This window comes from Scardinius erythrophthalmus (genome assembly GCF_964197995.2).
Source record: "Scardinius erythrophthalmus genome assembly, chromosome: 15".
Taxonomy (NCBI): Eukaryota; Metazoa; Chordata; class Actinopteri; order Cypriniformes; family Leuciscidae; genus Scardinius; species Scardinius erythrophthalmus.
In genome coordinates this window covers 9,411,792-9,426,788 of record NC_138235.1, presented here as the reverse complement: position 1 = coordinate 9,426,788, position 14,997 = coordinate 9,411,792, and the positions used below count along the sequence as shown (strand labels likewise).

Here is a 14,997-nt window from a genome sequence, read left to right as displayed (position 1 = left end):
GAAATTAGAAAGAGTACAAAAAGACAGAATTTAAATTTTTGGGCATATCTGAGGGTTGCATGTATGCCATTTCCAAGTTTGCCATTCAGATTGGCTACCAAGTATGAGACTTTATAGCATACGTATTTCTCCTATTATTGTACAGAGGGAAAAGAAGGTCTTATGAGTTCCTTCCTTCATGTTTGCTATGATCAGTCTCTCTTCCTCTAAACGAAGTCGCTGTTTATCTCGTTGGAGAGCTGGCTGACTGCCACCTCACTGTGGGCGGAGCCAATGAGGATGCGTGCTGTCTGTTGGGGTGTGATGTCCAGGTAATGCCCTGTTTGTCCTTCTGGACAATGTCTGCATGTCTGGTGGCTCTCATTCAGTCCATTAGAGACCCATGTGTGGTTACACTTATTCTTTGTGTTCAGTTTTGAAAGGCTTGCTGTTCCTTTTTGCCGGCTGTCTTTCTGGCACATGCAGGGACAGAGTGTACTCTTGCATTTTGTGGCATCCCGGCACAGGGATTTTCGGAAGCTAGGCTTAAAGACGAGGTAGACCATTGGGTTGTAGAGGGTGGATGACTTGGCAAACATAGCTGCCAGGGCAAATGCCACTGGAGGTACCAAGTCTGGATCACCAAAGGCCGCCCACATGGATACCACAGCATACGGGCTCCACGCCATCAGAAATCCAATACACACTGCCACTGATAGCTATATGAAGAGGAAACAGACAAAAACAATAACACATACATAAATACAGATAAAACACATTGTTCCCAGCCCATTAGGTCTGGATGCCCTGGATTACAAGTGGCCAGATCTCCTGCTATGTGCTTTTCCTGCTCCAGCTAGAAAACACCTACAAACTACTATTGGTCTGTGGTGATTACGTAATAGGTAGGTGTGCTCTGGGGCTCCTCCTTCTCTGATGTGGAAATCTTCTCCAGTTCATTTCTTCTGTCAAGTCAGATGTGAGTAAAAACATGATCACACTGGAGAGCTACTTTATAGAAGAAAAGAAAGTATAATTGAAAGTCAGACTTGTTTAATACTGACATGAGGTTTTTTTTATGTTTAGTACTGTAGTTTAATCCTTCTTGCATTAAAGCAATCTATTGTATACATTGCTATTTAAATAAACATGATATGAATTGATTGGAGTGCCGCATTTTAGAGCTTGTGAAAACATATCCACATCTCTATGATCAGATGCTTTCTTAACTGCCATTTTCTCACCACTGTCATTTTTGTTGTATGTTGCACGAGTTCCTTTGTCCATTTAATCTTAAAGCTAATAAGGTTAAGCGTATTTGGCTTGCTCTCCGCAGTGGAGGGGCTCGAGGAAGCAGCTTCAACTCGAGCTTAGATAACCCCCCCAGTGGGACTACTAATACTTGGATGATAAGTATGGTAACAAGATGCCTAAATTATGCAGGTGGAGCTGGGGAGGTGGAGGGACGCCAGAACAGCTGATGCCGGAGCAAGGTGAGCGGCTGCTTATGTGCTCCGGCAGTTAATGGAAAGATTAGATGGGTTCACTCCCCCTGAAATTACGTTGTGAATTTCACGTATTTTGTTATTGAGAGGAAAGCACACAGCACATCTTTACAAGCATTTGGCTTGACTACGTTATCAAACAGCTAATAATGAGTTGCATAAACCATGCTCCCGTTCGCCATCTCGAATGGTGATGGTGGGAGCAAGGGTGGTTTCAAACTGTGTTTTTGAGACTATCTTTGGTACACTGAAGGAGAAAATACTCAGTGGTGTTGCCCGATGAATTTGCACATACTTTGTCTTAAAACACCACACAGACAACATTAAAAACTTTAACTAAATAACTTCTGTAGCTTTAATAGGTATTTGTGTACAATTGCTTCATAATACAGTTTTCACAAGCACTTTAAATACTGTTTGTTTAATTTGTATCTTGTATTTGTTATCTTGTATTTATTTGTGCTATTGCTTTTCATTTGCTTATTCATTCTTATTTTATTATTGAGTGTTTACTTGTCTTTAATGTTTGAACTTTGCATTAGCGAGGCTAGTATTAGTTTTTGCTGTGACTGTAAATTGGAATTGAGAATTGTGAAATTTCACTGGTATCTAAAATATTGGTATTGTAAGTTTGCATAGGTCAAAAACAACAAAAGAAATAGCTTAATTTATTTATTTTGGGCAGGGACAGTAAATGTTTTGCCAGGGAAGGTACATTTTTGATGAAATACTATTTCATTTAATCCTTATAGGGGCCGTTTCCACAACACCTTTTTCAACTAAAAATAAAACCAAATGCATTTTGACCGTCAATTTACATGACAACAGCGTTTTGGGAGCCTGAAAATTCGAACTTTTGAAAACGAGATTCAAAGTATTCAAACGATACCATATTTTGTAAACTACAAAAACGCAAATTTGTAAAAAAGGTGACGTCATGCACATGCATGTTCAGCCTAAAGGTGATGTCACTTTTCTTTACAAAGTCATTAGTCATTAGTCATTTAGCCGCTTTTACGTTCATTTGGTTGTTTGTTTATTTTGGAATTGATTAAAGTGATCGCTGGTTCCCACCTCCTTCTTTCAACGAACAGTGTTACATGTATATTAATATAGACATCTAACTTCTCTAATGTCAGATGAGTATTTATCATTTAATTCCTCAAAATTAAATGCAGCCAGAGATCAACCAGACAAGTAAAGAATGGTCTGGATGAAAGGCTGAATATAGTATTTTCATACAGGCCTCTAACTTCTCAAAACCTGACTGTTATGCAAGGTGAACTCAAAAACAAAGGTGCTGGATCCAAATGTAGTGAGTTTAATAAAAGAATAAACATAATAACAACTCCAACACATAACAGACTGAGTGCACCAAACATAACATCCACAGAGGACAATACTCAACGAGGAACATGAGAAACACTGGGGTTATTATCATCCATTGAGTTGTATACATTTTCTAAATATGTTTTGTTTTCTTTTGCTTTTTTGTAAAATGTAAAATTCTAATAAAAATACTTGTATTATTGGGCATGTTAATAATAATGTTTTTTTTTATAACTTTGAGCTCCATTTATGTAATCTGCTGCTTTAAATGCTGGAGCTCGTTAAAGTTGAGCGGATTCTGATTAGTTGTCAATGGATTTATTTTTATATTTATTTATAATCATCTGGAAAAAAAATGTTCTGAAAGTGATTTCAAAGATATTGCACATCTGTGATATTATTGTTATAGCTATTCCTCGCTATTCTCACAGAAGAATTATTAAAACGTCACAGTAATAGTTATCATTCTTAGTGTGAAAGTGATGCTTGCCTAGTGATCACTACTAAGAGAACAAAGGACTCACAATAATCCACATATTAAACAATGACACACGTTCTATCATTTCAAATCTTTGCCATTCATGGTTCAAAAATAAATAATTTAAATAGAAAAAAGATTTTTATAAAAACGGATAATAATGGTGTGTACACTCATTTAAGGAAGATTTAAGGAAATTCTGTTATCTCTTTTGACTTGATCGTTATACCCAGGGCCTAAAACTAATTGTTTTGCCACACCTGCCAATGGCCGGTGACTTAAGAAAATTTACCGGGCAAAAATATTTTTACATATAATAATATAAAAACAGGCAGTTATGACATCAACATTTTAGATACCAGTGAAAATTCACACTCCTCTATTCCTATTTGATACCACAGCTAAAACTACTAGTTTATATAATAGAAATGTAATAGCCTACATTTTTAAAGACAAGTAAACAGTCAGTAATACAATAAGAAAAAAAATCAAATTAAAAGCAAAAGCACAAATAAATACATTACAATGCAATACATACAAATGAAATAAACAGTGCTCTTCTGGCAGGTCTAATAGTTTTCAAGTACCAAAATTCAATCAATCAGGCTAATCAAATAAATAACACTGCATGGTCTTCATATGCTTTTTAAAGTTCAAGAGCAGTGAGTGTTTTTTTCTTTGTCCTTTGTTGTTTGGTTAACATTAAAAACGCACAGACAGTAGCAGGATTATTAGGATGCTCTCACTTTAGGACCGAATGCACTCACGGATCATGCGTTTTGTGTTCGCGTTCACTTTAGACATAACAGACTATTTTTTACTAGGATACTCGCAGAGACAGGCGTTATTTATGGGATTAATATCCTGCCATGATTCAAAACTGAAAATAAAGTTCTGAAAGGTTGAAACTAAGTGTTCAAAAACTCAAAATCTTACAAACAAAAGTTTTGCAAGATCGAAAAATAAGATTTGCAAGCTTGCAAAATGTACAAAAATAAAAATATCTCTGAAAACATTATGTTGTTTTTGAGATTTCCTTCTTCAGAACTGCAATTTTTTTTTTTAACGAAGTTGCGCAAACAATTTTTCAGAGTTTCAAATTTGTCAGTGTTCTCCCACTGTATTACTTTGTTTTCCAGGTTTGAAACCTTGTAAATGGTGATGTGAAAACTGGTGTGCGAATAGGTGAAAAAAAGTTTTGAACTTTGAACCAGTCTCCTCAACTCTATGTGTGACTCTTACCTTGACAATAAGTGTTTGCACATTGGAGATTTTGTTCTGCGGAGAGACGTGCTGCTGCACTGCATGTTGGGCCCCCCGGACCGTCACAAGGATGAGAGTGTAGGAGAGAATGATGACGGTGCAGGGTACGATGTAACAGAAGAAGAAGAGGCAGATGATGTAGATCATGGCCGGTGTGCTGTAGCTGGGCGCGCGCCAGTCAATACAGCAGGCGGTGCCATAAGGCTCTGACCCATACTGACCCCAGCCTGAGAGTGGACCTACTGCAAACACTGCAGCATAACACCACACTCCAACCAGCAGCAAACGGGCATGGGACGAGGAGAACTTATTACCTGATAAAACACACACATGGCAATGATCAGAACAGTATACTACTATCATGCTACTTAAACTGCTACTTTGAAGTGTAGTATTTATAATATACATGCACATTTCTATATGTTTAGAGCAGTGTTATTTTCGTATCATTAAGATACTATGATTTTAATTTCCAGCGCAAAACGTCCTCATCTGACTGTATAGGAACGTTCTGTTAACGTCCCAAATGTCCTCTTTGTAACGTTGCTGCGTGACCATAGAATAACCAATATGCAACGTCCCACTAAAGTCATACCGGGAACGTGATTATATGACCAACAGAAGACCATGTGGGAACGTTCTGTTAACGTTCTGTCTGGCCAATCAGAGCAGAGTAGCTCATGGAAAGGAGGGATTTAGAGAGATCGATTAATCCATCGAGTCGTTTGAGAATCATTGAACAATGTGGTATTGTGCAATGTATATTATGAGAAAATGAAAGTGTTTTTTGACCTTTGATGCATGTAAACCTGTTGTAGCAGACCTCCAAAACAAAATTAGTAAACTTTAAAATGGCATAATAGGGGCAATTTAATTCTCTTTTACCTTTATTTAACTGTCAAAAGTACAAAGAAAAGATTTCACTGACCAACTTAAGTGTTGGGATTGAGAACTTAAAGCCAAGCTGAAACATGGACTCATCTGACCACTGAGCTCGGGCCCAGATAACTCAGTGCTATATCTGCATTAAACAGATGTATAGATTTCTATCAGAGATTCAAGTTGCATTTCTTGATGCAGCGGCAGACTGTGTTAAGGGACAATGGTTTTCCAAAATACTCCCAAGCCTATGTTGCTATATTTAACACAGTCGCGTGATGGTTTCTCATGCAGTGCTGTCTGATGGCCTCATGACCCATCCTGGCTTGCAGAAACTGAGACGCCCCTTTTGCACGCAATCACGATACCCTCACCTATTACCAGTTAATTGTGGACTGTTTTTAATTATTATTATTATTATTAGAAGTAGTAGTATTGAAAAGTAGGCATTAAACAAACACAAATTGGCTTTCCTTCCTCTGGTGGAAAGCAGGTGGCAGTATTTCGTTTACTGTAGTTTAAACAGTATTTTGTGTATTATTCTTAAAGTCCCAGAAGCAATAACTCACCAAAAGATGACCAGTTGATGGAACAGCATTATAATGATGTATGTATTTAGTCACACCATGTAGACTGCTGCACTTTCAGCATTTTAAATAGACAAATAAGTTGCCTGGATCATGGTAATGGAGTGATGCTTCAGGCCCAAATAAATATGGCAGGCGTTTGCTGCATCCTCCCCGCTGAGCGCTCAGAACTGACCTACAAGACTGTAAATCAGGGTTTTTTGCCCATGATTGTGATTTGCATAATTCCTTGGGTGAAATTTGGAGCTGAAACAACACATACAGTATATGTGCAAATAAACACAACCATAGATAAAGTTTATTCAGAAACCCCACAGTTCATAACACCCCCCCCCCCAAATTAAATAACACTCAATCAAAACGAACTCAACCATCATAATTTAACTGCCAATCTGCGCAGCTACATAACATGAAAGAAAATGGAATGTAAATGGAATTCATGGTACGTTTAACTCTATTAACCAATTCTCTTATTTTGCTGAATCACGTCCTGCAGTAAATGTAGTCTGTGAAATTTTAATTTCTAATCGCTGGAACTTTCAAGCAAAAAAAAAAAAAAAAATGTATAAAAATTCTCAATATGTCACAACAGCTTCATAATCACAATATGTTAAAAAAATAAAAAATAAATAAAAAAATAAGTCAGGGCCTCAGTAATGTACCATAAAAGAGGGCAACTGAATCCGAGCTTCAGAGTTAGCCTGTAGGAAAATATTATCGCTCCAGTGAAGGAAAGGGTTTAAGCATCCAGCTAAACTCACTCACAGCAATGAGTGAGTGAGAAACGTTATAATCACTTTAGCCTTTGGCTTAAAGTACCACCATAAAAATACAGGACAGCTTGTAGGAACTTGAAAAAGAAGTATTTTACAATGGATAAAAATAAGCAGTCTACAATTAGCAGGTCGAAGACGGAGTAGAGTGCATGTGTTAATCTGACCATAGTTCAAGCAGTCCTAGTTTACCAAAATAAACCAGCACAGATGCGCACATCTAATCACATCTTATTCAATCAAGTGTATTATTTAAGTAAAATAACAGTTAGCTGTGCATTAGGTTATTTTTGAGAACAGCTGCCCTGAAATGTTCAAAATTATTTTGAATATAAACATGTTATAAAAGGAATTACGGGTTGAAACAAAAGATTTGTCTGAACGCAGACGATGTTTTGTTGTTTGTTGCAGCACCAGAGGTTAGTTATCCCTAGGTTGATGTCCATCTTTAAAAAATTTGGCACTTACTCGGGATATGAATTAAATGTTCATAAAACACAAATCTTAAGTTATAACTACACCCCTCAGAATGACATGCTGAGTAGATTAACATTTAAGTGGAATTCATCAAGTATTAAGTACTTGGTTATTATAATAACAAAGGATATTTCTAAATTGTTTGATAGCAGTTATGGCCCTATAAGCAAGAACATTAAATCGGATATAGATTGGTGGTCCCAACTGCCCTTAGAGATGCATAACAGGATAGATACAGTAAAAATGAACATGCTCCCCCGACTCTTATACCTCTTCCAATCCTTACCAAGTTCCGTTAAAACAGTTTACTGAATGGGATAAGTGGACTTCAAGATGCGTATGGGGGCGTAGGAGGCCAAGAATTCAGCTATCGAAAGAGAAACGGGGTCGATCACTGCCATGTTTATCAGATTATTTCAGAGCAGCCCAGCTAAGACCTTTAGCATGCTGCTGTAACCCAGAATATATAGCAAAGTGGAAGTATTTGGAGATCTCGCAGCTGACTGTACCATTGCAGTCAGTGCTGGGTTGCAAACCTTTATATGAACAGTATTCTAAAAGTTTAAATCAATGGACTAAGGTTCCTTTTAGAATCTGGTTTAAAGAATGCAAATCACTGTTACTTGAAAGACAATCTAGACTATTAAGATGAGTTGCTTTCGACTCCGACTTTAAACCAGCAAGGGCTGATGGGAGGTTTCAGCTCTGGTATAGGTTTGGCATCACCTCTTTTAGTTAGAGAATTAGATAGCTTTCAGGAGATTTCTGATAAATATGGTCTGGGAAAACTTGATTTTAGGTACTTACAAACTAGGACTTATTTTAATTAAGAGATACTATATGTAGCACCGAAGGGGTGGGTTTCGTTATTCTGGACTCAATTATAATTACAACACCGACTGGGAATTTCACAGTTGAGTGGAGTTCCCACAAATAAAGAGCAGAGACGTGAATATAGAAAATAACAATGATACTTTATTATGACTAAAATAAAAGCTCCACACACACATACACAATTCAGTACACAAGGGTTTAATATGGCTTCAAAATCAAAACTAAAAGAAGATAAACAAAATCAGACAATCAAAGGAAACATGTCAGATGGCAAGGAGAAATAACAAACCTACCCAATTCCACTTCACTACGCACTTCAAACGTACACTAATGTACTCACTGCACCACAAGCACACGTGCATTCAGGTGACGCAAAATTTAGAAGAATCAGATCACTCAGTGAACAAGGGTACCCATTAACTAGGACCTAGAGTGGTCAGCACTCCTTCCTAGCCAGTCCAACAAAATGAACATCAAATTGTCACAAATCAATAAACACAAGAGAAAAAGAAAAATACAATCAAATGGTCACAAATCAAATCAATAAACACAAGAGAAAAGAAAAAATACAAAGTTGATCAACAAAATACAAAAGCAACAAAATAACCAATTCAATCATCTTACACCTTCTCCATGAACAATATACACACACAAAAGATTCACTCCATAAGATCACACAAACTCACAACTATTAATACTTATTTCTCACGCGAACACACTCACACATACACACACGCGCGCACACACTTCCAACAATAAACGAACACACTCAAACAACTCGCATCAACTTATGAATTCATTCACACAATGATCTAATTATACCATACAACCCCGCAAACACAGTCTTCCAGTTGAAACAGTGCGGAGGTGGCCAAACGGCCACACGGATTTATACTCGGGTCTCACAATCTCCAGACGTCAAGTTCACTTGATGTGGGCTGGTCAAGCAGGCGCAGATGAGATGAGGCGAGGCAAGACGGAATGTTGCGGCAACGCGCAACAAAGAAGGCAGGCTACTCAAGACAACGAAGACAAAGACCAAAAAGGAAGGGGAAGCCAGGTCACGGTCCCAATCAGCTCTCTGTAATCATGCAGACATATTACCAGCTCTTGGCCTCTTCAGCTGATTATTACCAAATCAGTCCTTCCAACGTCATACCACGATGGATAAACACAGCCCGGGATGCATACCAAATGGTGTGTGGCTCAAAGATCCCCATGCGGGAACAGCTCGGAAAGACGACGTCCAAGTTTGCAACAGTCAACATGCTTCCCAACCCCACAGAAACCCTCACTCACGCACCTATAGCGCACCTGGATCTAATTAGGTGATTACCATTCAGTTAGTACTCAGGTTGTTACCAAAATTAACTAGGCAGCTATGCCTGCTACATATACATGGAGAAGCATGACACCAATTTAACTGATCTATTTATCGACATGTATAAAAATAAAGATAATAGGAAACTTGTATCAAAACTATATCTAGCCATTCAATGCATAGAGAAACAATCAACAAATCGGCAGCGGCAGCGCGCAGTGATATGACAGGGGAGAAAATAGTGCCAAGCCATTACGAGGTCTGACCTCTCCATAGACAACGTTTTAGTGACGCAAACATATCACTCTTTTGAACACATATTGATTTGAGAAGAAAAAAGCTTTATTGCCGTGACCCCAGCAATCTTGCCGGACTAATTTCATCTTGACCAAAACTGGACCGGAGCTCGGCTCACAGGACGCTGTCGGGGGTAAGTCATGGTCAATGCACCACACTGCTTATGGGGAAGCTATAGAGATTCATGTCTAAAATCCTGAACTATCCCTTTAAGTGGCTTTCCTCTTATTTGCATGACTGGACATGCTCTGTTAAAATTGGAAACTATGTCTCTGCATCCGCTGCTATTTCTTGCGGGGTTCCTCAAGGATCAATTCTTGGTCCGACTCTGTTCTCATTATATATGTTACCCCTGGGGTCCATTTTTATGCAGCATAATATTAACTATCACTTGTATGCTGATGATTTACAACTGTTCTTTCCTTTTGAGTGTGATGGCTGTGCATCTTTTACTAATTTTTAGAAGTGCTTGACTGAGGTAAAGGGATGGCTAGCAAATACTTTTTTACAATTAAATGAGGATAAGACTGAGTTTATTATGTTTGGGAACAAGGAACTTGGGAATGGTCTGGCTGGAAATAATGGACTATTGTCCAACAATATGCAAAGTTATGTAAAGAACCTTGGAGTATTTTTCGATTCTGAAATACGCTTTGATCGTCAAGTTAACAGCGGTGTGAAATAATCTTTTTTTCAGCTGCCTTTTTTCAAAACTGTCTAAACTGAAACCAATCCTTTCGTACAAGGACTTGGAGATTGATTTGCATGCCTTTGTTTCAACTCGGTTAGACTATTGTAATGCTCTTTATCTAGGCATAAGTGAATCACTGGTTGCTCGTCTTCAGCGTGTCCAAAATGCTGCAGTGAGATTCTTAACAAATACCAGAAAACGGGATCACGTAACACATCCCTTCACTGGCTACCTGTTAGATACAGAATACAATATAAGGTGTTAATGTTTGTTTTTAAAGAACTACATGATCAAGCTCCAGAGTATATAAAGGACATGTTCCTTATTCAGTTTCAATTCCTTATCAGTCTCAACGTCACCTTCGCTCCTCTCAGAACATGCTTCTAACCGTCCCACGGTCTCGCTTGAGGCGTAGTGGAGATCGTGCTTTTTCTGTTGCGGCTCCTGAATTTTGGAATGTGTTGCCATTATCTTTAAAATCCTCGTCAGGCATGGATATTTTTAAAAAGGAATTGAAGACTTATTTATTTTATCAAGCTTTTGGTGTTTGATTAGGTCTGAGAACTGTGAGTGATTTGTTGTTTGATTCTCTTGGTGTCCTGTTTTAATGTAATTTAATGTTTGTATGTATTTTAGAGTTATTGATTACTTATGGACAGCACTTTGGTCCATTCTAATGGTTTTGAAAGTGCTTTATAAATAAAAGTTGAGTTGAGTTGAGACAGCCTTCCCCTTCTGCTGGCCTCCGTAACAGACAACAAGCTGATCTGAGGTCCTGAGGCTTTGCGTTCTGTCCACGTACTGACGCAGAGCGCGAACGTGACAGAGAAAAGCCAAGGCTGGGTCTGCCTCCTTCGAAGGCAGCGCTTGCAGGTTCACCTCCTGGTCCCGGAAGTGGCACGGATCCGAGCCGGGGTCTCAGGATCAGGTGAGAGTTATCAGGGCCGAATTCTAGGCACAATTCATCGACCGAAAATGCATGCAGGTCCTCTACCCTCTTGATAGAGGCCAATGCAACCAGGAGTACTGTCTTACAGGACAGAATTTTTAACTTAGCTGATTGCAAAGGCGGTCTCTGAAGTGCCGAAAGGACCAGAGACAAACCACAAGAGGGTATAGAGAGGCAGATTTAGTCTCCTCGCCCCCCTCTGGAACCTGACTATCAGGTCGTGCTTTCCCAAAGACTTACCTTCAACTGCATCGTGATGTGCGGCAATCGCGGCAACATACACTTTGAGGGTGGAGGGAGACAGCCTTCGCTCCAACCCTTTTTGCAGGAAGGAACGCATGGCTCTGCTCAAGCAAGTTCGGGGGTTCTCGATCTTGTGCCTGGAAATCAGCTGGACCACCTGGGGATGGAGTCGCCATTCAGGGGCAGGATGTGTCGGATTGCCTCTGTCTGCTTCTGGGCGGCCGAGAACCATTGGGCAAAGCTCTCGACCAAGGAACAGCACGTTCTTTTGGGAGCTCCAACGGCGGCCGCGTTTGTGAGGCGTAAGGGGCCCACGGAGATTGCCTTGCGACGAAAGCCCTCACGGTAATCCTCAGATCACCCTGGCTAAGCGCCGAAGTAGGCCTACTCTCGCGGGCAGAATAGACACTAGATCAGGACATAGGCGATGGGACTGCACCTCCCTTGAGGTAAGCCATATCTTATCAGCGATCTTAACGTGGCCATAGTCATATTCCTACAGTGGGAACATGAACTATCCACAAAATCTGCCTCAGCATGCTGAATGGCCAAACATGAGAGACAACTATTGTGGCCATATGCTAGTACCAGGGAACGACCGCACCTAGAAACGCACAAGTGAAATGACATCCTGAAAAGGACGCAGTGTTCGCTTGTGTTGCTCTTTTGTGAAGAAGAAAAAGAAAGAAAAGAAATATACTCTTTCTGCAATACTCTCACAGTGCTGAGGCACCCAGGGAATGGCCGCAGTGTACAGCAGTGCTGTAAACACTAGCAGGGAAACACCCACCGATACCGACACAGAACTAAGCTTGCTGTGAAAACAGCAGTTGTGTGAGCTTAAGCTCGTGGCCACTCGCTGACCGCGCCGTCACACCAACACTGAACAGAGAGAGTCTTGAAGGAGTCTCCAACACAGTAACAGTCTGTAGATTTCGGAAGACAAACAGAAGCTCGGCTCCGAAGTGAAAGAAGATATGTGCGTGCGCCCGCTTCCTGTTTATATTCGCGCTGCGGGGCGCGTGACGCGGTTTACGCACGCCAACGTTCATTGGCTCGTTCTGTAGACACTCGAAGTTGATAGGGCTCCCTGAAGTGATCCCAATTACGTCGTCACGTCGAACGTGAGCGGCTGAAAGGGAACTGTTCTGTACAGGCAACTTCTGTACAAGAATTCTGTTGGCTGAATCTTATTAGATACTTTGTTACCCCCAAGTTATAATCTATTCAGACTTGTGAGAAGGGAAGTAGTCTATGTTGGAGGAAATGTGGGGAACAGCTGGCAGACCATTTTCATGTATTCTGGAGCTGCCCAGCCATTCAGTCATATTGGCAGGAGGTAATACAAGTAATACATTTTATTTTCGGTGATGGAATTGACTGCTCATTTTCTACAATTTACCTGGGCAACTTAGCAGCTAATTTGATGATGAAAGACAAGTACCTTTTAAAGATATTATTAGCAGCCAGCAAGAAAGCTGTAACACGAAAGTGAGCCCAACAAAGGCTGAGTGGCTGGACATTATGACCAGTGTCCAAAATATGGAGAGGATGACTTTCCCTTTAAACCTACAGATGGATAAGTATTTGCAGTATTGGGAAAAATGAATTGTGTTAACGACTTCATGACATGTTTATTGACCAATGTATCATCTGACATATACATTCATCAATGTTGATAAATATATGAGAAAATTTATTTTCTCACCCTCATATCGTTCCAAGAAACACAAATAAAAATCATTTTTATGAAAGCTGAGGGAATTCTGTCCCTCACTGAAAGTCCAATAGACCAAAACATTGACTTTAAATGTCTTCTGAATAAACTTTATAGAGTATAATGTCCAGCTTTCGTGCACACATAGACCAAATCAAATATTATAAATGTGCAAGATCCAATGTGGTTTGTTCTTATGAGAACAGCCACTTATGAGCACTATTCATTTATAGAACAGCAGCTACGCTTTTAAAAATTCATAATGCACACTACAGTATCTGTGCTGGAATATTTTACCAATTAAGAAAAGATGTAACACTGTCTGGCCAACTGAGACATGGTATGGAGATAAAGGTTAGATCACAATTTTATTTTAGGTAGAACTACAGCACACTGTGAGTGTACATCAGCACCATTTGTTGTTTGCTTTTGGGATCTTATAGAGCATTAGAGCCAGAAATAGTGATGTGGTTCGGAATGTGACCCGAACCTGAGTCAGCTGTATATACACAGTGCGCGAAAAAAAAGCATGAATTACCCATACCAGATCTAGTAGGAGGGTTTCTGAAAGCACTGCAAACTGCTACAGCAAACACTGAACAAGAAAGTTGAGCAGCAAGCTCATTGGCTGCTGATCCAGCAGGAACCAATCGGCTGTGAGAACGATGTGATTGCTAGCAGATTGAGTTAAGGACCAATCAGCAAGCGCCATCTAGAGTTTCATGACACACCTTTGTATTTGTACTCCTTAAAAAAGTTATAATTATTGCACGTTTTTTTCTTTCTGACAGTGATGCATCTTAACATAACATATGTAATTGAATTCATATATGGACACTGGTGTGTTTATATTTGCTACTCTACAACTTCACTCATGGCTTATCCAATCAGATTACAGAGCCAGAACTGTCTTGCACAGACAGAACCTCTTGTAAGAGGTTCTGTCTGTGCACAGCACTCACTTGACTCTCTATGGATTCGAGCATGTTATATAATCTTCTTTTGCGGTCTCAGTTTTTAGAGGTCTTCACTTTATTTTCAATTCATAAGATTGAATCAGTGTTACTCTCCCAAGAATTTGGAGGTACAGACCAGAAATAGATCTTATGTAGTGTCATGTGAATGGAGCGTGCTGCACATTACAAAAAAAAAAAGTTGCTGGAGACGTCACCTACATAGCGCTTAATTCAATGATACAGCTAGAAATTTTGCTTACATGTTTGATGTATTTTAAATTGCCGTTAAGGTATAAGTTTTTCTTATATTTAGGGGCATAAATAGTACAAAATGTAGGCATTTTTAGAGCAAAAAAAAAAAAAAAACCTTATTCTGTTTGCTCTGCTTACTCTGCTTTTTTTGACATGTAGCTAATTTATTCATTTGGCAGAGATTTCTTGTGCCTGTTTAATACCGCATAAGAAAGCAGAAGCGGAAGCTGAGCGGAAGTGTCCACTTCTCCCACACACACCATATAACAACACATGCTGTGTAGTGTAGTTTAGATGCTTCAACTTAAGCTATTCTTATACTTTAAATAGATTTAAAATGCTTTTGTGTTCTGGGGCAACTCCTGGCAACAGTGTGTTTTTGTTCTCCTTTGTTTTTACACAGTTCTGAAAGTCATAATGTGACTGTGAAATACAGCAGACATCACATTTTTATTGTGAAATAACCG

The 14,997-nt window shown here is 39.4% G+C and overlaps 1 protein-coding gene across 1 annotated transcript in view; it reads right to left on the bottom strand.

Annotated features, from left to right (window-relative positions):
- Positions 1–206: 206 nt before the first annotated feature.
- opn7b (opsin 7, group member b) overlaps positions 207–14,997 on the bottom strand; it is a gene marked incomplete at both ends in the record, with an annotated part of 36,344 nt that continues 21,553 nt past the window's right edge. The window contains 2 exons of the mRNA XM_081386492.1: positions 207–698; positions 4,534–4,868. Of these exons, the coding sequence (XP_081242618.1) occupies positions 207–698; positions 4,534–4,868 (827 nt within the window). The remainder of the gene's footprint in view (positions 699–4,533; positions 4,869–14,997) is intronic.